This window comes from Coregonus lavaretus, assembly GCF_964263955.1.
Source record: "Coregonus lavaretus genome assembly, contig: HAP1_SCAFFOLD_614, whole genome shotgun sequence".
In the NCBI taxonomy this organism is placed as follows: Eukaryota; Metazoa; Chordata; class Actinopteri; order Salmoniformes; family Salmonidae; genus Coregonus; species Coregonus lavaretus.
Window position 1 is genome coordinate 99,998 of NW_028159543.1, and position 22,503 is coordinate 122,500.

General features: G+C 49.5%; 1 protein-coding gene across 1 annotated transcript in view; it reads left to right on the plus strand.

Moving 5' to 3' along the window:
• The first annotated feature begins 346 nt into the window (after positions 1-346).
• Positions 347-22,503, plus strand: part of LOC311122731 (protein phosphatase 1D-like) — a 26,962-nt gene continuing 4,805 nt past the window's right edge. Inside the window, exons 1-3 of the mRNA XM_084197058.1 lie at positions 347-988; positions 7,714-7,942; positions 11,848-11,972. Of these exons, the coding sequence (XP_084053184.1) occupies positions 460-988; positions 7,714-7,942; positions 11,848-11,972 (883 nt within the window). The 5' untranslated portion in view covers positions 347-459. The remainder of the gene's footprint in view (positions 989-7,713; positions 7,943-11,847; positions 11,973-22,503) is intronic.

Here is a 22,503-nt window from a genome sequence, read left to right on the forward strand (position 1 = left end):
TGGCCAGGTCGCAGTTGTAAATGAGAACTTGTTCTCAACTGGCTTACCTGGTTAAATAAAGGTGAAAAAAAAAAAAACATTGACTTGGTACTGGTACCCTTTGTATACAGTGTGTGTATATATATATATATATATACACACCTCGTGTTATTTTTCTCTCTGCACTGTTGGGAAGGGCCCCGTAAGTAAGCATTTCACTGTTAGTTAACCCGTTGTTTATGAAGCATTTACACATCCAGTAGGTGGCGCACTGGAGTATTTTCCAGAATCCCCCCCCCCCCCCCGATACAGCTCTGACGTCAGTGCGTTTCTGAGCATGCCTACAAGACTCGAAAATAAACAAAGACCGAAAGCGGATGATTGATCATTAAGCTGCCATAAACTTAACTTAAAATACTTTAAAGGCATTTTTTAGGTACTACAAACACTCAGCATCTGAAGCAAGACGTCCCTACGGCAATGGAAAACGCATTGTTGATGCGAGTGAGTGTTTTCTCCGACCAGGGAGGCAGGAAATACATGGAGGACGTTACCGAGGTTGTAGTGGAGCCCGAGCCGGGGGAAGACGAGCTTAACTCGGACGAACAAGATGATGCCAAAGGGGATAGCTCGACGGTCGACACTGTGCCTGAAAACGAGCAGCCTGATCGGACTGCAAACAACGAGCCTCTATCTGCCTCCACTACAGTTGCATGGACACAACATGTACAAAATGGGGACCGAAGTTGTGCAGCAGCTGCACTGGCAGTATCGACAGTGGAGAGTTCACCGGCTGCGGCCGAGAGTGATAACCGCCCCCGGCGCTCAGTGGCTTTCTTCGCGGTGTTTGATGGCCACGGAGGCCGCGAGGCAGCGCAATTCGCACGGGACTATTTATGGGAATTCATCAAGAAACAGCGGGGGTTTTGGTCCAAGGATGACGAGGAAGTGTGTGCAGCTATTCGTAAAGGCTTCGTCGCCTGCCACCATGCTATGTGGAAAAAGCTGCGTAAGTTAGAATCGTCCATATGTCTCGCTAACTATGTATATCGGTATTTGTTTTCGCATTTAGCTAGCAAGCCGCTAAGGATTAAATGGCCACCACATGCTCGATGTGGTTTGGTTTCTCTGGCTTAGCTATCAACATAAACCTACCACTGCTGGCCATCTGTCAGTAGTAGAGCAAAGAAAGAGATCCCATGATTCCTACCTAAACCCCCAACCTATCAGGTCACACGCACAGGCGGGTCCGCGGGGCTCCGTGGTGCCTTCCTCTGTTTGCATTTCGATACACGTTACAATGGTTTAGCTGATTGTTTGGAAAGAGGTTGCGTGACATCGATGGCATAACAAATCAGGTTTATTGTTGGAGTAGGCAGCATGTGAGATCTGATGTTGTTGGTTGTAAAGGAGATGCATCATATTTATTGGATTTGGCAAGTCAATGCGTCCCATCTCCTCTTTTATCCGTTTGATGAACAAGTCTCTTTTCTTATCAGCTGTGAGGGCAGTTGTATTTAGGGCAGTCATCAGCGTTCTGCTCTGGATCTTTCAACTGCCCTGTCAAGTCAGTAGTACACAGCCTGCTCTACACCAGTGGTTTCCAAACTGAAACATTAAAGTTATCCTTTTTAGATAAAACTATACTAAATATATTAATGTCACCAAATAATTGATTAAAACACACTGTTTTGCAATGAAGGTCTACAGTAGCCTCAACAGCACTCTGTAGGGTAGCACCATGGTGTAGCCGGAGGACAGCTAGATTCTGTCCTCCTCTGGGTACATTGACTTCAATACAAAACCTAGGAGGCTCATGGCTCTCACCCCCTTCCATAGACTTACACAGTAACTATGACAACTTCCGGAGGACGTCCTCCAACATAGAGCTCTTGCAGCATGAACTGACATGTTGTCCACCCAATCAAAGGTTTAGAGAATTAATCTAGTACTGAAAGCATAAGCTACAGCTAGCTAGCACTGCAGTGCATCAAATGTGGTGAGTAGTTGACTCAAAGATAAAGACAATAATTGAACAGTTTTGAACAAATTCATTTGGTCAAAAATGAAGGAGAAGCAAGAGCGAGAGCTATATTTCGTTGCAGCTAGCTACAGTTGAAGTCGGAAGTTTACATACACTTAGGTTGGAGTCATTAAAACTTGTTTTTCAACCACTCCACACATTTCTTGTTAACACTATAGTTTTGGCAAGTCGGTTAGGACATCTACTTTGTGCATGACACAAGTAATGTTTTCCAACAATTGTTTACAGACAGATTATTTCACTTATAATTCACTGTATCACAATTCCAGTGGGTCAGAAGTTTACATACACTAAATTGACTGTGCCTTTAAACAGCTTGGAAGATTCCAGAAAATGATGTCATGGCTTTAGAAGCTTCTGATAGGCTAATTTACATCGTTTGAGTCAATTGGAGGTGTACCTGTGGATGTATTTCAAGGCCTACCTTCAAACTCGGTGCCTCTTTGCTCGACATCATGGGAAAAGCAAAATAAATCAGCCAAGACCTCAGAAAAAATATTATAGACCTCCACGAGTCTGGTTCATCCTTGGGAGCAATTTCCAAACGCCTGAAGGTACCACACTCATCTGTACAAACAATAGTACGCAAGTATAAACACCATGGGACCACGCAGCCGTCATACCGCTCAGGAAGGAGACTCGTTCTGTCTCCTAGAGATTAACATACTTTGGTGCTGAAAGTGCAAATCAATCCCAGAACAACAGCAAAGGACCATGTGAAGATGCTGGAGGAAACCGGTACAAAAGTATCTATATCCACAGTAAAACGAGTCGTATATCGACATAACCTGAAAGGCCGCTCAGCAAGGAAGAAGCCACTGCTCCAAAACCGCCATAAAAAAGCCAGACTACGGTTTGCAACTGCACATGGGGACAAATATCGTACTCTTTGGAGAAATGTCCTCTGGTCTGATGAAACAAACATAGAACTGTTTGGCCATAATGACCATCGTTATGTTTGGATTAAAAAGGGGGTGCTTGCAAGCCGAAGAACACCATCCCAACCGTGAAGCACGGGGGTGGCAGCGTCATGCTGTGGGGGTGCATTGCTGCAGGAGGGACTGGTGCACTTCACAAAATAGATGGCATCATGAGGAAGGAAAATTATGTGGATATATTGAAGCAACATCTCAAGACATCAGTCAGGAAGTTAAAGCTTGGTCGCAAATGGGTCTTCCAAATGGACAATGACCCCAACCATACTTCCAAAGTTGTGGCAAAATGGCTTAAGGACAACAAAGTCAAGGTATTGGAGTGGCCATCACAAAGCCCTGACCTCAATCCTATAGAACATTTGTGGGCAGAACTGAAAAAGCGTGTGCAAGCAAGGAGGCCTACAAACCTGACTCAGTTACACCAGCTCTGTCAGGAGGAATGGGCAAAAACTCACCCAATTTATTATGGGAAGCTTGTGGAAGGCTACCCGAAACGTTTGACCCAAGTTAAACAATTTAAAGGCAATGCTACCAAATACTAATTGAGTGTATGTAAACTTCTGACCCACTGGGAATGTGATGAAAGAAATAAAATCTGAAATAAATCATTCTCTCTACTATTATTCTGACATTTCACGTTCTTAAAATAAAGTGGTGATCCTAACTGACCTAAGACAGGGAATTTTTACTAGGATTAAACGTCAGCAATTGTGAAAAACTGAGTTTAAATGTATTTGGCTAAGGTGTATGTAAACTTCCGACTTCAACTGTAGTTTAGCCTACTCAAACACCCGGCTCAAACAGAGAGGGATGCCATGTTAGCTAGCTGCCTATGGCTATCCAACACTGGAACTCTTCCAAGTCAAGGTAAGCTTTTGGTTTTATTAATTTATTGCCACCCGGGGCCCGCCGGTGTAACTGCTAAACTGCTTGCTGATTGTACACTGTAATGCATGATTGTAGCGGGTTTACTAACGCGTTAGTTCTAGTAGCTATGTTGACTATGACATTAGCTAATATGGTGACAACGATGTAGGCTGTGTGTAGCGGTTATGATATGAAGGTTTGGCTTAGAAAGGTTTTTTCGCCTGGTCACAGACATCTGATGTGCACTGAAGCCCACGAGCGAAGGGAAAAGGCGAGAGGAGGACAACACGTAGATGCGAGAAGGAATTATCGAGCATGTGATCATACTGTTTGTATGTGGCTGCTATGAAAGTGAACTGTGTTTGCGTGTGATCAGGGGTGTATTCATTCCGCCGATTCTGTTGAAAAACATTTCTTAAACGGAATGAAACAGAGATAAACATTCCTGAATTTGTCCAATGGAAACTCTCGTTTGCAACTGTTGGACTAATGATTACACCCTAGATCAGCTAGATGCAGGCCAGAGTGTGCAAGGCGGGATTGAACGTGTCACTGTCTGTCACCTTGATTACTCTAATGTTTCTCTCGACCTGTGCACCTACGTTGTAAACTTTTCAGAAACAAGGTTGTAGCAACTTCATGATGAAGGGAATATTAGAGTGTCATGTAGTAGCCTAAACCTATCGATGTTACATTGATCTGGGTGAATGGAATATGAATGACAGTCATCCAATATGCTGTAATAGAAATAAGGCCATGCTCATTCAAAACATAATCGTCCTCCCTCATCTTAAACGTCACCGACCTCCACTGCTTTCAACTTACTCTTGAAAGTTGTAATATTAGAATGCACAAGGTACAATTTCTAAATTGGGTATTGCATCATCAGTTCCTCTTGTCATGTCAGTCATTGCACATCTTAGAGAGCTATTTATAACTTGTCAGAAATGTCCAGATCAACTAGCCCATGTCAGCTAACGTTTTTTAGCTACGTTTTTCAGCCCATAGATTTTGTTGTAATGTTTGAGTCACTCAAATATCACATGAATAAACATTAGACATGGTAAAATGTATAGAACTGCAAGAAAATAAGCTTTTAAACCTGAACATTTTTCTGTCTGTCAACAAGAGGGGTGTGAACAGTTTGTGTCATGAATAATGCTCGTGCCCATAGAAAGAGAGGTGGCAGGGGCGCAGGATGCTCCCCAATGCTGGAAGGGGGGGCCTGAGTGGAAAAGTTGGGGGACCCTGCTCTACACAAAAGGATCATCCAAACGGCAGTCTAGTCTAGTCCTGGGGAAACCCCAAGGATGTGCACATTTTTGTTCCAGCCCAGTATTAACACACCCGATTCAACATATCAACTAAATCAAGCCCTTGATCTAGTTGAATCATGTGTTTTGTTAGTGCTTAGTGCTGATCTGGAACAAAAATGTGCAGCAACTAGATTATTAGTTAAATGTCTATGAATGCGTCCCAAATGGAATCCTATTCCCTATATCAGGGCTGCCCAATCCTGTTCCTGGAGAGCTACCCTGCTGTAGGTTTTTCGCTTCAACCCCAGTTGTAACTAACCTGATTCAGCTGATCAACCAGCTAATTATTAGAATCAGGGGTTGAAGTTAAAACCTACAGGATGGTAGCTCTCCAGGAACGGGGTTGGAGTTAACCTACAGGATTGGAGCTCTCCAGGAACAGGGTTGGAGTTAACCTACAGGAGGGTAGCTCTCCAGGAACGGGGTTGAAGTTAAAACCTACAGGATGGTAGCTCTCCAGGAACAGGGTTGGAGTTAACCTACAGGAGGGTAGCTCTCCAGGAACGGGGTTGGAGTTAACCTACAGGAGGGTAGCTCTCCAGGAACAGGGTTGGAGTTAACCTACAGGAGGGTAGCTCTCCAGGAACGGGGTTGGAGTTAACCTACAGGAGGGTAGCTCTCCAGGAACAGGGTTGGAGTTAACCTACAGGAGGGTAGCTCTCCAGGAACGGGGTTGGAGTTAACCTACAGGAGGGTAGCTCTCCAGGAACGGGGTTGGAGTTGACCTACAGGAGGGTAGCTCTCCAGGAACGGGGTTGGAGTTAAAACCTACAGGATGGGAGCTCTCCAGGAACAGGGTTGGAGTTAACCTACAGGAGGGTAGCTCTCCAGGAACGGGGTTGGAGTTAACCTACAGGAGGGTAGCTCTCCAGGAACGGGGTTGGAGTTAACCTACAGGAGGGTAGCTCTCCAGGAACGGGGTTGGAGTTCAAACCTACAGGATGGGAGCTCTCCAGGAACAGGGTTGGAGTTAACCTACAGGAGGGTAGCTCTCCAGGAACGGGGTTGGAGTTAACCTACAGGAGGGTAGCTCTCCAGGAACGGGGTTGGAGTTGACCTACAGGAGGGTAGCTCTCCAGGAACGGGGTTGGAGTTAAAACCTACAGGATGGGAGCTCTCCAGGAACAGGGTTGGAGTTAACCTGCAGGAGGGTAGCTCTCCAGGAACGGGGTTGGAGTTAACCTACAGGAGGGTAGCTCTCCAGGAACGGGGTTGGAGTTAAAACCTACAGGATGGGAGCTCTCCAGGAACAGGGTTGGAGTTAACCTACAGGAGGGTAGCTCTCCAGGAACCGGGTTGGAGTTAACCTACAGGAGGGTAGCTCTCCAGGAACGGGGTTGGAGTTAAAACCTACAGGATTGGAGCTCTCCAGGAACAGGGTTGGAGTTAACCTACAGGAGGGTAGCTCTCCAGGAACGGGGTTGGAGTTCAAACCTACAGGATGTGAGCTCTCCAGGAACAGGGTTGGAGTTAACCTACAGGAGGGTAGCTCTCCAGGAACAGGGTTGGAGTTAAAACCTACAGGAGGGTAGCTCTCCAGGAACAGGGTTGGAGTTAAAACCTACAGGAGGGTAGCTCTCCAGGAACAGGGTTGGAGTTAAAACCTACAGGAGGGTAGCTCTCCAGGAACAGGGTTGGAGTTAAAACGTACAGGAGGGTTGGAGTTAACCTACAGGAGGGTAGCTCTCCAGGAACAGGGTTGGAGTTAAAACCTACAGGAGGGTAGCTCTCCAGGAACAGGGTTGGAGTTAAAACCTACAGGAGGGTTGGAGTTAAAACCTACAGGAGGGTAGCTCTCCAGGAACAGGGTTGCTCTCCAGGAACAGGGTTGGAGTTAAAACCTACATGAGGGTAGCTCTCCAGGAACAGGGTTGGAGTTAACCTACAGGAGGGTAGCTCTCCAGGAACAGAGTTGGAGTTAAAACCTACAGGAGGGTAGCTCTCCAGGAACAGGGTTGGAGTTAAAACCTACAGGAGGGTTGGAGTTAAAACCTACAGGAGGGTAGCTCTCCAGGAACAGGGTTGGAGTTAAAACCTACAGGAGGGTGGCTCTCCAGGAACAGGGTTGGAGTTAAAACCTACAGGAGGGTAGCTCTCCAGGAACAGGGTTGGATAATGCACTACTTACTTTCTTTCACTTGCCCAGACTTGTCACAGGTGTTGATCAAAGGTCTGTCTGGGTCTATGTTGAGATTGAGATAGTAGTGTGTCTGTAATCTGGAGAAGCATCTGGCTCTCTCATCCTGACCCTGTAGTGTGTGTTCCTCTGATCTCACTGGCCTGCCTGTCTGTCTGTCTGTCTGCCTGTCTGCCTGTCTGCCTGTCTGTCTGTCTGCCTGTCTGCCTGTCTGCCTGTCTGCCTGTCTGCCTGTCTGTCTGTGAAGATGGCAGAGAAAGTTGTCTTTAGTTTAAAGTTTAGTTCCTTCCTAACTGTTGTTGTATTCAGGGGGCATATTATTGCAGGCACGGCCCTCAGGGAAGTAGGTTAGTCTGACTCCGAAGGCTACTTCTAAGGCCGGCCAGGTTCCAATATTTTAGCGTCTTCTCTCTCTCTCTCTCCCTCCCTCTGCAGCCGAATGGCCCAAAACTCTCACGGGGCTGCCCAGCACCTCAGGCACCACGGCCAGTGTAGTGGTCATCCGGGGGGACCGCATGTACGTGGCCCACGTAGGAGACTCTGCCATAGTGCTAGGGGTCCAGGACGACCCCACTGACCAGTTCATCAGGGCCGTGGAGGTCACACAGGACCACAAGCCTGAGCTGCCCAAGGAGAGGGAGCGCATCGAAGGACTGGGGGGCAGGTAATGCCGACTCGTACTACCCTACTAGGTTAGCTCTTTAGCCAGCCAACTCAAGAACTAACTCAACATTGTAATGTTTTGTCTGTCTGACAGACAGACTAGCCTCACCAACACATAATACTGTACTAGGGCCCCTAACAACCGTAGCCTCGTGTGACTGTGCATCCAAAACAACAGCCCCTATGACAAGACAATAGGTTTTGCACAATAGCGAATCAAACTCTTGTCTGCTTTGGGTTGATGACAACATTGTCTGCTCTACTGCAAACTCAGTCAGATGAAGCATTGTAGCATCTATACATGTACGCCTGCTTGGTCTCTGACTGACTGGGTAACTAGACTAGAGGGACGGACAGACACTGGGTAACTAGACTAGAGGGACGGACAGACACTGGGTAACTAGACTAGAGGGATGGACAGACACTGGGTAACTAGACTAGAGGGACGGACAGACACTGGGTAAACAACACACTACTGTAGAGCCATCTCCTTCAGATAAGGAACACACAGGCTGCGTCCCAGATGGCCCTGGTCAAAAGTCTCTGGTGGTCCTCTGTAGCTCAGCTGGTAGAGCTCAGCTGGTAGAGCTCGGCTGGTAGAGCTCGGCTGGTAGAGCTCGGCTGGTAGAGCTCGGCTGGTAGAGCTCGGCTGGTAGAGCTCGGCTGGTAGAGCTCGGCTGGTAGAGCTCGGCTGGTAGAGCTCAGCTGGTAGAGCTCAGCTGGTAGAGCTCAGCTGGTAGAGCTCAGCTGGTAGAGCGCGGCGCTCGTAACGCCAGGGTAGTGGGTTCCATCCCCGGGACCACCCCATACGTAAAAAATGTATGCGCACATGAGACTGTAAGTCGCTTTGGATAAAAGCGTCTGCTAAATGGCATATTATTATTTATATATTATATTAATGGGGTGCTATTTGGGACGTAGCCAGTGGTACCCACAGAGGGACTGAGCTTGGAGCGATTTCCAGTGACTTTAAGACTCTTGCCAGACTAGTTATCAGCATCGCAGCAGTTTACTGCCGATTTTAAATTGTGCTGGTCACATACCATAAGGGTTATTATATCAACCAGCCAATTTAAATAAAGCTAGTCACTTTATTTATACCACTTCTATTAATTAGCCATTTCTAAGACGTGTTAGTGGTTTACTGAACATTTTGTAAAAGGTGCGTCTGAAATAACACCCCATTCCTTCCTTCTATAGTTCACTATAAAGGCAGTAGGGGGTCTGAAATAACACCCCATTCCTTCCTTCTATAGTTCACTATAAAGGCAGTAGGGGGTCTGTAATAACACCCCATTCCTTCCTTCTATAGTTCACTATAAAGGCAGTAGGGGGTCTGTAATAACACCCCATTCCTTCCTTCTATAGTTCACTATAAAGGCAGTAGGGGGTCTGTAATAACACCCCATTCCTTCCTTCTATAGTTCACTATAAAGGCAGTAGGGGGTCTGTAATAACACCCCATTCCTTCCTTCTATAGTTCACTATAAAGGCAGTAGGGGGTCTGTAATAACACCCCATTCCTTCCTTATATAGTTCACTATAAAGGCAGTAGGGGGTCTGTAATAACACCCCATTCCTTCCTTCTATAGTTCACTATAAAGGCAGTAGGGGGTCTGTAATAACACCCCATTCCTTCCTTCTATAGTTCACTATAAAGGCAGTAGGGGGTCTGTAATAACACCCCATTCCTTCCTTCTATAGTTCACTATAAAGGCAGTAGGGGGTCTGTAATAACACCCCATTCCTTCCTTCTATAGTTCACTATAAAGGCAGTAGGGGGTCTGACTGGCTAAATCAGAACTACTACTTCATTAATACTTTATTAAATACCAGTGATAACTCTCCTGTCTCTCTCCCTCCTGTCTGTCTCTCCCCCTCCTGTCTCCAGTGTGATAACCCTCCTGTCTGTCTCTCTCCCTCCTGTCTCCAGTGTGATAACTCTCCTGTCTGTCTCTCTCCTGTCTCCAGTGTGATAACCCTCCTGTCTCCAGTGTGATAACTCTCCTGTCTCTCTCCCTCCTGTCTCCAGTGTGATAACTCTCCTGTCTCTCTCCCTCCTGTCTCCAGTGTGATAACTCTCCTGTCTGTCTCTCCCTCCTGTCTCCAGTGTGATAACTCTCCTGTCTCTCTCTCTCCCTCCTGTCTCCAGTGTGATAACTCTCCTGTCTCTCTCTCTCCCTCCTGTCTCCAGTGTGATAACTCTCCTGTCTGTCTGTCTCCCTCCTGTCTCCAGTGTGATAACTCTCCTGTCTCTCTCCCTCCTGTCTCCAGTGTGATAACTCTCCTGTCTCTCTCCCTCCTGTCTCCAGTGTGATAACTCTCCTGTCTGTCTCCCTCCTGTCTCCAGTGTGATAACTCTCCTGTCTGTCTCTCTCCCTCCTGTCTCCAGTGTGATAACTCTCCTGTCTCTCTCCCTCCTGTCTCCAGTGTGATAACTCTCCTGTCTCTCTCCCTCCTGTCTCCAGTGTGATAACTCTCCTGTCTGTCTCTCTCCCTCCTGTCTCCAGTGTGATAACTCTCCTGTCTGTCTCTCTCCCTCCTGTCTCCAGTGTGATAACTCTCCTGTCTCTCCCCCTCCTGTCTCCAGTGTGATAACTCTCCTGTCTCTCTCCCTCCTGTCTCCAGTGTGATAACTCTCCTGTCTCTCTCCCTCCTGTCTCCAGTGTGATAACTCTCCTGTCTGTCTCCCTCCTGTCTCCAGTGTGATAACTCTCCTGTCTGTCTCTCTCCCTCCTGTCTCCAGTGTGATAACTCTCCTGTCTGTCTCCCTCCTGTCTCCAGTGTGATAACTCTCCTGTCTCTCTCCCTCCTGTCTCCAGTGTGATAACTCTCCTGTCTGTCTGTCTCCCTCCTGTCTCCAGTGTGATAACTCTCCTGTCTGTCTGTCTCCCTCCTGTCTCCAGTGTGATAACTCTCCTGTCTCTCTCCCTCCTGTCTCCAGTGTGATAACTCTCCAGTGTGATAACTCTCCTGTCTGTCTCTCTCCCTCCTGTCTCCAGTGTGATAACTCTCCTGTCTGTCTCTCTCCCTCCTGTCTCCAGTGTGATAACTCTCCTGTCTCTCTCCCTCCTGTCTCCAGTGTGATAACTCTCCTGTCTCTCTCCCTCCTGTCTCCAGTGTGATAACTCTCCTGTCTGTCTCCCTCCTGTCTCCAGTGTGATAACTCTCCTGTCTGTCTCTCCCTCCTGTCTCCAGTGTGATAACTCTCCTGTCTCTCTCCCTCCTGTCTCCAGTGTGATAACTCTCCTGTCTCTCTCCCTCCTGTCTCCAGTGTGATAACTCTCCTGTCTGTCTCTCTCCCTCCTGTCTCCAGTGTGATAACTCTCCTGTCTGTCTCTCTCCCTCCTGTCTCCAGTGTGATAACTCTCCTGTCTCTCCCCCTCCTGTCTCCAGTGTGATAACTCTCCTGTCTCTCTCCCTCCTGTCTCCAGTGTGATAACTCTCCTGTCTCTCTCCCTCCTGTCTCCAGTGTGATAACTCTCCTGTCTGTCTCCCTCCTGTCTCCAGTGTGATAACTCTCCTGTCTGTCTCTCTCCCTCCTGTCTCCAGTGTGATAACTCTCCTGTCTCTCTCCCTCCTGTCTCCAGTGTGATAACTCTCCTGTCTCTCTCCCTCCTGTCTCCAGTGTGATAACTCTCCTGTCTGTCTCCCTCCTGTCTCCAGTGTGATAACCCTCCTGTCTATCTCCCTCCTGTCTCCAGTGTGATAACCCTCCTGTCTGTCTCTCTCCCTCCTGTCTCCAGTGTGATAACTCTCCTGTCTCTCCCCCTCCTGTCTCCAGTGTGATAACTCTCCTGTCTCTCTCCCTCCTGTCTCCAGTGTGATAACTCTCCTGTCTGTCTCTCCCCCTCCTGTCTCCAGTGTGATAACTCTCCTGTCTGTCTCTCTCCCTCCTGTCTCCAGTGTTATAAAGAAGTCTGGTGTGAACAGGGTGGTGTGGAAGAGACCCAGGTTGACTCACAACGGCCCCGTCCGGAGGAGCACTGTCATAGACCAGATCCCTTTCCTGGCTGTGGCCAGAGCTTTAGGTATGTTGTTGTTGTCTTGAAGTTCCAAAGAGGTACCCACATTTCTATTATATGTAAATAGTTTGATTATTTTGTTAGATACTTCTACTTATTAGCTGAAATCGTATTTTTTTTCCAAAGCCATTTGAGCTGTGGCACTAGCTGTTCGGTCTGAACAGATTCACAAATCACGGACATGTCTTGCACTATGCAGATGTTGCCTCCCTCAGAGGCGCATGTTGCTAGGCAACCCCCCTGGACTTGCCCGGACAGGCCCTGGCTAAAGCCAGTAGTGATGGGAAGTTCGGTTCTTTTTACTGACTCTGATCTTTTCGACTCGTTCGGTCAAAATAACTAATCTTTAGACTCATTTCTTTCATTTGAGTCAGTAATGCCCAGAGCCCTACTGGCGAACGATGAACTGAAAACTCGAGTCTCTCGTTCACCACGGGCAGCTTATTGGAGCATACAAATGAGATTATTTCTTGATACATTTGAAACGAGGTCTAGTTGTGGCCACAACCAGACTAGACTGCGAACGACTTTTGGCGGAATGGATTGCTTGACTTCCGTGAGGGTGATTAAGCACATTATCGTTCGTGAGCTGAAGGCCCCCAAAACGATTCTTTCTCCATTTTGTTGAGCAGAGGCTGTGTATGTTTTGGTTCAAAAAAAAAAAAGCTGTGTCCATCATAACAATCAATAATCAATTAAGTGCATTCATTATTGCAGCATGCGATCAATTATGTGATCCATGATCAGTTATCTTTCTTTATCTTTCTGTCTGTTTTCACCCAGCCTTCATCTCAATCTTTGAGATGCTCTTTGTAATGGAAAGTGCTGTATAAAATACATCTTATTATTATTTGAATTATTATCTTTTTTGTTTTTGGCATTCGTTAATTCATATCAAAGATTAGATGTGTCATTTAAATTAGATATAGAACTAAAAACAAAGTGCTGGATATGCACTGAGCAAAAATATATATACGCAACATGCAACGATTTTAACGATTTTACTGAGTTACAGTTCATTTAAGGAAATCAGTCAATTGAAATAAATAAATTAGGCCCTAATCAATGGATTTCGCATGACTGGACATATGCCCACCCACTAGGGAGCCAGGCCCACCCACTAGGGAGCCAGGCCCAGCCAATCAGAATGAGTTTTTCCCCACAAAAGAGCTTTATTACAGACAGAAATACTCTGGGTGGCTTGTCTCAGACGATCCCGCAGGTGAAGAAGCCTGATGTGGAGGTCCTTGGCTGGTGTGGTTACACGTGGTTGTGAGGCCGGTTGGACGTACTGCCAAATTCTCTAAAACGACGTTGGAGGCGGCTTATGGTAGAGAAATTAACATGAAATGATCTGGCAACAGCTCTGGTGGACATTCCTGCAGTCAGAATGCCAATTGCACGCTCCCTCAAAAATGGAGACATCTGTGGCGTTGTGTGACAAAACTGCACATTTCAGAGTGGCCTTTTATTGTCCCCAGCACAAGGTGCACCTGTGTAATGATCATGCTGTTTAATAAGCTTCTTGATTACCTCACACCTGTCAGGTGGATGGATTATCTTGGCAAATGAGAAATGCTCACTAACAGGGATGTAAACAAATTTGAGCACAATTTTAGAGAAATAAGCTTTTTGTGCGTATGGAACATTTCTGGGATCTTTTATTTCAGTTTATGTAGCACGGGACCAACACTTTACATGCTGCGTTTTATATTTTTATTCAGTATAGATTTTCTCTAAATACATTTTTGACATTCTTGTTTTTGGAGGAGCAGGTTTGTTAACTTTCCAAAAGTTTTCCAGGAGTTGTCCTCCTCTCTCTGCACATCCCTAAAGTACTCCTAGTTTGTCTCCAACCCATAGATTTTCTTCAAACCATATAAATCTAACTTAATTCACTGGATGCATTGTGAAGCAAGTAAAGTGAAGCACTGCACCTTGACATAAGGTCCCTTGTTTCTCAGTCGGTTTCACAGGTATGCTTCTTTCCATAGGGGATGCTCACTGTTTTCCATAGGGGATGCTCACTGTTTTCCAGAGGGGATGCTCACTGTTTTCCATAGGGGATGCTCACTGTTTTCCATAGGGGATGCTCACTGTTTTCCATAGGGGATGCTCACTGTTTTCCATAGGGGATGCTCACTGTTTTCCAGAGGGGATGCTCACTGTTTTCCATAGGGGATGCTCACTGTTTTCCATAGGGGATGCTCACTGTTTTCCAGAGGGGATGCTCACTGTTTTCCGTAGGGGATGCTCACTGTTTTCCATAGGGGATGCTCACTGTTTTCTATAGGGGATGCTCACTGTTTTCCATAGGGGATGCTCACTGTTTTCCATAGGGGATGCTCACTGTTTTCCATAGGGGATGCTCACTGTTTTCCATAGGGGATGCTCACTGTTTTCCATAGGGGATGCTCACTGTTTTCCATAGGGGATGCTCACTGTTTTCCAGAGGGGATGCTCACTGTTTTCCATAGGGGATGCTCACTGTTTTCCATAGGGGATGCTCACTGTTTTCCATAGGGGATGCTCACTGTTTTCCGTAGGGGATGCTCACTGTTTTCCATAGGGGATGCTCACTGTTTTCTATAGGGGATGCTCACTGTTTTCCATAGGGGATGCTCACTGTTTTCCATAGGGGATGCTCACTGTTTTCCATAGGGGATGCTCACTGTTTTCCAGAGGGGATGCTCACTGTTTTCCGTAGGGGATGCTCACTGTTTTCCATAGGGGATGCTCACTGTTTTCCATAGGGGATGCTCACTGTTTTCCATAGGGGATGCTCACTGTTTTCCATAGGGGATGCTCACTGTTTTCCAGAGGGGATGCTCACTGTTTTCCATAGGGGATGCTCACTGTTTTCCATAGGGGATGCTCACTGTTTTCCAGAGGGGATGCTCACTGTTTTCCGTAGGGGATGCTCACTGTTTTCCATAGGGGATGCTCACTGTTTTCCATAGGGGATGCTCACTGTTTTCCATAGGGGATGCTCACTGTTTTCCATAGGGGATGCTCACTGTTTTCCAGAGGGGATGCTCACTGTTTTCCATAGGGGATGCTCACTGTTTTCCATAGGGGATGCTCACTGTTTTCCAGAGGGGATGCTCACTGTTTTCCGTAGGGGATGCTCACTGTTTTCCATAGGGGATGCTCACTGTTTTCTATAGGGGATGCTCACTGTTTTCCATAGGGGATGCTCACTGTTTTCCATAGGGGAGGCTCACTGTTTTCCATAGGGGATGCTCACTGTTTTCCATAGGGGATGCTCACTGTTCTGCGTAGGGGATGCTCACTGTTTTGCGTAGGGGATGCTCACTGTTTTCCATAGGGGATGCTCACTGTTCTGCGTAGGGGATGCTCACTGTTTTGCGTAGGGGATGCTCACTGTTTTCCATAGGGGATGCTCACTGTTTTGCGTAGGGGATGCTCACTGTTTTCCATAGGGGATGCTCACTGTTTTCCAGAGGGGATGCTCACTGTTTTGCGTAGGGGATGCTCACTGTTTTGCAGAGGGGATGCTCACTGTTTTGCAGAGGGGATGCTCACTGTTTTGCAGAGGGGATGCTCACTGTTTTGCAGAGGGGATGCTCACTGTTTTCTATAGGGGATGCTCACTGTTTTCTATAGGGGATGCTCACTGTTTTGCAGAGGGGATGCTCACTGTTTTGCTCTTCACAAACATAAAGAGCCCATATATAACTATGTCTGGGAACAGCAATACAGGCAGCGAGGCATTTCATCTTCTTTTTGTCCAGTTACTGTAAATATTATGGAAGTGTGTAAAACCCCTCCCTTCACGTCTCCTTTCCCCTTGGTATCCAGTGTGTAAAACCCCCTCCCTTCACGTCTCCTTTCCCCTTAAACCCCCTCCCTTCACGTCTCATTTCCCCTTGGTATCCAGTGGGTAAACCCCCTCCCTTCACGTCTCCTTTCCCCTTGGTATCCAGTGTGTAAAACCCCCTCCCTTCACGTCTCCTTTCCCCTTAAACCCCCTCCCTTCACGTCTCATTTCCCCTTGGTATCCAGTGGGTAAACCCCCTCCCTTCACGTCTCCTTTCCCCTTGTTATCCAGTGTGTAAACCCCCTCCCTTCACGTCTCCTTTCCCCTTGGTATCCAGTGTGTAAAACCCCCTCCCTTCACGTCTCCTTTCCCCTTAAACCCCCTCCCTTCACGTCTCCTTTCCCCTTGGTATCCAGTGGGTAAACCCCCTCCCTTCACGTCTCCTTTCCCCTTGTTATCCAGTGGGTAAACCCCCTCCCTTCACGTCTCCTGTCCCCTTGGTATCCAGTGGGTAAACCCCCTCCCTTCACGTCTCCTTTCCCCTTGTTATCCAGTGTGTAAACCCCCTCCCTTCACGTCTCCTGTCCCCTTGTTATCCAGTGGGTAAACCCCCTCCCTTCACGTCTCCTTTCCCCTTGTTATCCAGTGTGTAAACCCCCTCCCTTCACGTCTCCTTTCCCCTTGGTATCCAGTGTGTAAAACCCCCTCCCTTCACGTCTCCTTTCCCCTTAAACCCCCTCCCTTCACGTCTCCTTTCCCCTTGGTATCCAGTGGGTAAACCCCCTCCCTTCACGTCTCCTTTCCCCTTGGTATCCAGTGGGTAAACCCCCTCCCTTCACGTCTCCTGTCCCCTTGGTATCCAGTGGGTAAACCCCCTCCCTTCACGTCTCCTTTCCCCTTAAACCCCCTCCCTTCACGTCTCCTTTCCCCTTGGTATCCAGTGGGTAAACCCCCTCCCTTCACGTCTCCTGTCCCCTTGGTATCCAGTGGGTAAACCCCCTCCCTTCACGTCTCCTTTCCCCTTGTTATCCAGTGGGTAAAACCCCCTCCCTTCACGTCTCCTGTCCCCTTGGTATCCAGTGGGTAAACCCCCTCCCTTCACGTCTCCTTTCCCCTTGTTATCCAGTGGGTAAACCCCCTCCCTTCACGTCTCCTTTCCCCTTGGTATCCAGTGGGTAAACCCCCTCCCTTCACGTCTCCTTTCCCCTTGTTATCCAGTGGGTAAAACCCCCTCCCTTCACGTCTCCTTTCCCCTTAAACCCCCTCCCTTCACGTCTCCTTTCCCCTTGGTATCCAGTGGGTAAACCCCCTCCCTTCACGTCTCCTGTCCCCTTGGTATCCAGTGGGTAAACCCCCTCCCTTCACGTCTCCTGTCCCCTTGTTATCCAGTGGGTAAAACCCCCTCCCTTCACGTCTCCTGTCCCCTTGGTATCCAGTGGGTAAACCCCCTCCCTTCACGTCTCCTTTCCCCTTGTTATCCAGTGGGTAAACCCCCTCCCTTCACGTCTCCTTTCCCCTTGGTATCCAGTGGGTAAACCCCCTCCCTTCACGTCTCCTTTCCCCTTGTTATCCAGTGGGTAAAACCCCCTCCCTTCACGTCTCCTGTCCCCTTGGTATCCAGTGGGTAAACCCCCTCCCTTCACGTCTCCTTTCCCCTTGTTATCCAGTGGGTAAACCCCCTCCCTTCACGTCTCCTTTCCCCTTGTTATCCAGTGGGTAAACCCCCTCCCTTCACGTCTCCTTTCCCCTTGTTATCCAGTGGGTAAAACCCCCTCCCTTCACGTCTCCTTTCCCCTTGTTATCCAGTGGGTAAAACCCCCTCCCTTCACGTCTCCTTTCCCCTTAAACCCCCTCCCTTCACGTCTCCTGTCCCCTTAAACCCCCTCCCTTCACGTCTCCTTTCCCCTTAAACCCCCTCCCTTCACGTCTCCTGTCCCCTTGGTATCCAGTGGGTAAAACCCCCTCCCTTCACGTCTCCTTTCCCCTTGGTATCCAGTGGGTAAAACCCCCTCCCTTCACGTCTCCTGTCCCCTTGGTATCCAGTGGGTAAACCCCCTCCCTTCACGTCTCCTGTCCCCTTGTTATCCAGTGGGTTAACCCCCTCCCTTCACGTCTCCTTTCCCCTTGGTATCCAGTGGGTAAAACCCCCTCCCTTCACGTCTCCTTTCCCCTTGGTATCCAGTGGGTAAAACCCCCTCCCTTCACGTCTCCTTTCCCCTTGGTATCCAGTGGGTAAAACCCCCTCTTTTCACGTCTCCTGTCCCCTTGGTATCCAGTGGGTAAACCCCCTCCCTTCACGTCTCCTTTCCCCTTGGTATCCAGTGTGTAAAACCCCCTCCCTTCACGTCTCCTGTCCCCTTGTTATCCAGTGGTTAAACCCCCTCCCTTCACGTCTCCTTTCCCCTTGTTATCCAGTGTGTAAAACCCCCTCCCTTCACGTCTCCTTTCCCCTTGGTATCCAGTGGGTAAACCCCCTCCCTTCACGTCTCCTTTCCCCTTGTTATCCAGTGGGTAAACCCCCTCCCTTCACGTCTCCTGTCCCCTTGTTATCCAGTGGGTAAACCCCCTCCCTTCACGTCTCCTGTCCCCTTGTTATCCAGTGGGTAAACCCCCTCCCTTCACGTCTCCTGTCCCCTTGGTATCCAGTGGGTAAACCCCCTCCCTTCACGTCTCCTTTCCCCTTGGTATCCAGTGGGTAAAACCCCCTCCCTTCACGTCTCCTTTCCCCTTGGTATCCAGTGGGTAAACCCCCTCCCTTCACGTCTCCTGTCCCCTTGGTATCCAGTGGGTAAACCCCCTCCCTTCACGTCTCCTTTCCCCTTGGTATCCAGTGGGTAAAACCCCCTCCCTTCACGTCTCCTGTCCCCTTGGTATCCAGTGGGTAAACCCCCTCCCTTCACGTCTCCTTTCCCCTTGTTATCCAGTGGGTAAACCCCCTCCCTTCACGTCTCCTTTCCCCTTGTTATCCAGTGGGTAAACCCCCTCCCTTCACGTCTCCTTTCCCCTTGTTATCCAGTGTGTAAAACCCCCTCCCTTCACGTCTCCTTTCCCCTTGTTATCCAGTGTGTAAAACCCCCTCCCTTCACGTCTCCTGTCCCCTTGGTATCCAGTGGGTAAACCCCCTCCCTTCACGTCTCCTGTCCCCTTGGTATCCAGTGGGTAAAACCCCCTCCCTTCACGTCTCCTTTCCCCTTGGTATCCAGTGGGTAAAACCCCTCCCTTCACGTCTCCTGTCCCCTTGGTATCCAGTGGGTAAAACCCCCTCCCTTCACGTCTCCTTTCCCCTTGGTATCCAGTGGGTAAAACCCCTCCCTTCACGTCTCCTTTCCCCTTAAACCCCCTCCCTTCACGTCTCCTGTCCCCTTAAACCCCCTCCCTTCACGTCTCCTTTCCCCTTAAACCCCCTCCCTTCACGTCTCCTGTCCCCTTGTTATCCAGTGGGTAAACCCCCTCCCTTCACGTCTCCTTTCCCCTTGTTATCCAGTGGGTAAACCCCCTCCCTTCACGTCTCCTTTCCCCTTGTTATCCAGTGGGTAAACCCCCTCCCTTCACGTCTCCTTTCCCCTTGTTATCCAGTGTGTAAAACCCCCTCCCTTCACGTCTCCTTTCCCCTTGTTATCCAGTGTGTAAAACCCCCTCCCTTCACGTCTCCTGTCCCCTTGGTATCCAGTGGGTAAACCCCCTCCCTTCACGTCTCCTGTCCCCTTGGTATCCAGTGGGTAAACCCCCTCCCTTCACGTCTCCTTTCCCCTTGGTATCCAGTGTGTAAAACCCCCTCCCTTCACGTCTCCTGTCCCCTTGGTATCCAGTGGGTAAACCCCCTCCCTTCACGTCTCCTGTCCCCTTGGTATCCAGTGGGTAAACCCCCTCCCTTCACGTCTCCTTTCCCCTTGGTATCCAGTGGGTAAAACCCCCTCCCTTCACGTCTCCTTTCCCCTTAAACCCCCTCCCTTCACGTCTCCTTTCCCCTTAAACCCCCTCCCTTCACGTCTCCTTTCCCCTTAAACCCCCTCCCTTCACGTCTCCTTTCCCCTTAAACCCCCTCCCTTCACGTCTCCTGTCCCCTTGGTATCCAGTGGGTAAAACCCCTCCCTTCACATCTCCTGTCCCCTTGTTATCCAGTGGGTAAAACCCCCTCCCTTCACGTCTCCTTTCCCCTTGTTATCCAGTGGGTAAAACCCCCTCCCTTCACGTCTCCTTTCCCCTTGGTATCCAGTGGGTAAAACCCCCTCCCTTCACGTCTCCTTTCCCCTTAAACCCCCTCCCTTCACGTCTCCTGTCCCCTTGGTATCCAGTGTGTAAACCCCCTCCCTTCACGTCTCCTGTCCCCTTGGTATCCAGTGGGTAAACCCCCTCCCTTCACTTCTCCTGTCCCCTTGGTATCCAGTGTGTAAACCCCCTCCCTTCACGTCTCCTGTCCCCTTGGTATCCAGTGTGTAAACCCCCTCCCTTCACGTCTCCTGTCCCCTTGGTATCCAGTGGGTAAAACCCCCTCCCTTCACGTCTCCTTTCCCCTTGGTATCCAGTGGGTAAACCCCCTCCCTTCACGTCTCCTGTCCCCTTGGTATCCAGTGGGTAAACCCCCTCCCTTCACGTCTCCTTTCCCCTTGTTATCCAGTGTGTAAACCCCCTCCCTTCACGTCTCCTGTCCCCTTGGTATCCAGTGGGTAAACCCCCTCCCTTCACGTCTCCTGTCCCCTTGTTATCCAGTGGGTAAACCCCCTCCCTTCACGTCTCCTTTACCTTGGTATCCAGTGGGTAAACCCCCTCCCTTCACGTCTCCTTTCCCCTTGTTATCCAGTGTGTAAACCCCCTCCCTTCACGTCTCCTTTCCCCTTGGTATCCAGTGTGTAAAACCCCCTCCCTTCACGTCTCCTGTCCCCTTGTTATCCAGTGGGTAAACCCCCTCCCTTCACGTCTCCTTTCCCCTTGTTATCCAGTGGGTAAACCCCCTCCCTTCACGTCTCCTGTCCCCTTGGTATCCAGTGGGTAAACCCCCTCCCTTCACGTCTCCTTTCCCCTTGGTATCCAGTGGGTAAACCCCCTCCCTTCACGTCTCCTTTCCCCTTGTTATCCAGTGGGTAAACCCCCTCCCTTCACGTCTCCTTTCCCCTTGTTATCCAGTGTGTAAAACCCCCTCCCTTCACGTCTCCTGTCCCCTTGTTATCCAGTGGGTAAACCCCCTCCCTTCACGTCTCCTTTCCCCTTGTTATCCAGTGTGTAAAACCCCCTCCCTTCACGTCTCCTGTCCCCTTGGTATCCAGTGGGTAAACCCCCTCCCTTCACGTCTCCTGTCCCCTTGGTATCCAGTGGGTAAAACCCCCTCCCTTCACGTCTCCTGTCCCCTTGGTATCCAGTGGGTAAACCCCCTCCCTTCACGTCTCCTGTCCCCTTGGTATCCAGTGGGTAAACCCCCTCCCTTCACGTCTCCTGTCCCCTTGGTATCCAGTGGGTAAACCCCCTCCCTTCACGTCTCCTGTCCCCTTGGTATCCAGTGGGTAAACCCCCTCCCTTCACGTCTCCTTTCCCCTTGTTATCCAGTGGGTAAAACCCCCTCCCTTCACGTCTCCTTTCCCCTTGTTATCCAGTGTGTAAAACCCCCTCCCTTCACGTCTCCTGTCCCCTTGGTATCCAGTGTGTAAACCCCCTCCCTTCACGTCTCCTTTCCCCTTGGTATCCAGTGGGTAAACCCCCTCCCTTCACGTCTCCTTTCCCCTTGGTATCCAGTGTGTAAACCCCCTCCCTTCACGTCTCCTTTCCCCTTGGTATCCAGTGGGTAAACCCCCTCCCTTCACGTCTCCTGTCCCCTTGGTATCCAGTGGGTAAACCCCCTCCCTTCACGTCTCCTGTCCCCTTGGTATCCAGTGGGTAAACCCCCTCCCTTCACGTCTCCTGTCCCCTTGGTATCCAGTGGGTAAAACCCCCTCCCTTCACGTCTCCTGTCCCCTTGGTATCCAGTGGGTAAACCCCCTCCCTTCACGTCTCCTGTCCCCTTGTTATCCAGTGTGTAAACCCCCTCCCTTCACGTCTCCTGTCCCCTTGGTATCCAGTGGGTAAAACCCCCTCCCTTCACGTCTCCTTTCCCCTTGGTATCCAGTGGGTAAACCCCCTCCCTTCACGTCTCCTTTCCCCTTGGTATCCAGTGGGTAAACCCCCTCCCTTCACGTCTCCTTTCCCCTTGTTATCCAGTGGGTAAACCCCCTCCCTTCACGTCTCCTTTCCCCTTGTTATCCATTGGGTAAACCCCCTCCCTTCACGTCTCCTTTCCCCTTGTTATCCAGTGTGTAAAACCCCCTCCCTTCACGTCTCCTTTCCCCTTGTTATCCAGTGTGTAAAACCCCCTCCCTTCACGTCTCCTGTCCCCTTGGTATCCAGTGGGTAAACCCCCTCCCTTCACGTCTCCTTTCCCCTTGTTATCCAGTGGGTAAACCCCCTCCCTTCACGTCTCCTGTCCCCTTGGTATCCAGTGGGTAAACCCCCTCCCTTCACGTCTCCTTTCCCCTTAAACCCCCTCCCTTCACGTCTCCTTTCCCCTTGGTATCCAGTGGGTAAACCCCCTCCCTTCACGTCTCCTGTCCCCTTGTTATCCAGTGGGTAAACCCCCTCCCTTCACGTCTCCTGTCCCCTTGTTATCCAGTGTGTAAAACCCCCTCCCTTCACGTCTCCTGTCCCCTTGGTATCCAGTGTGTAAACCCCCTCCCTTCACGTCTCCTTTCCCCTTGGTATCCTGTGGGTAAACCCCCTCCCTTCACGTCT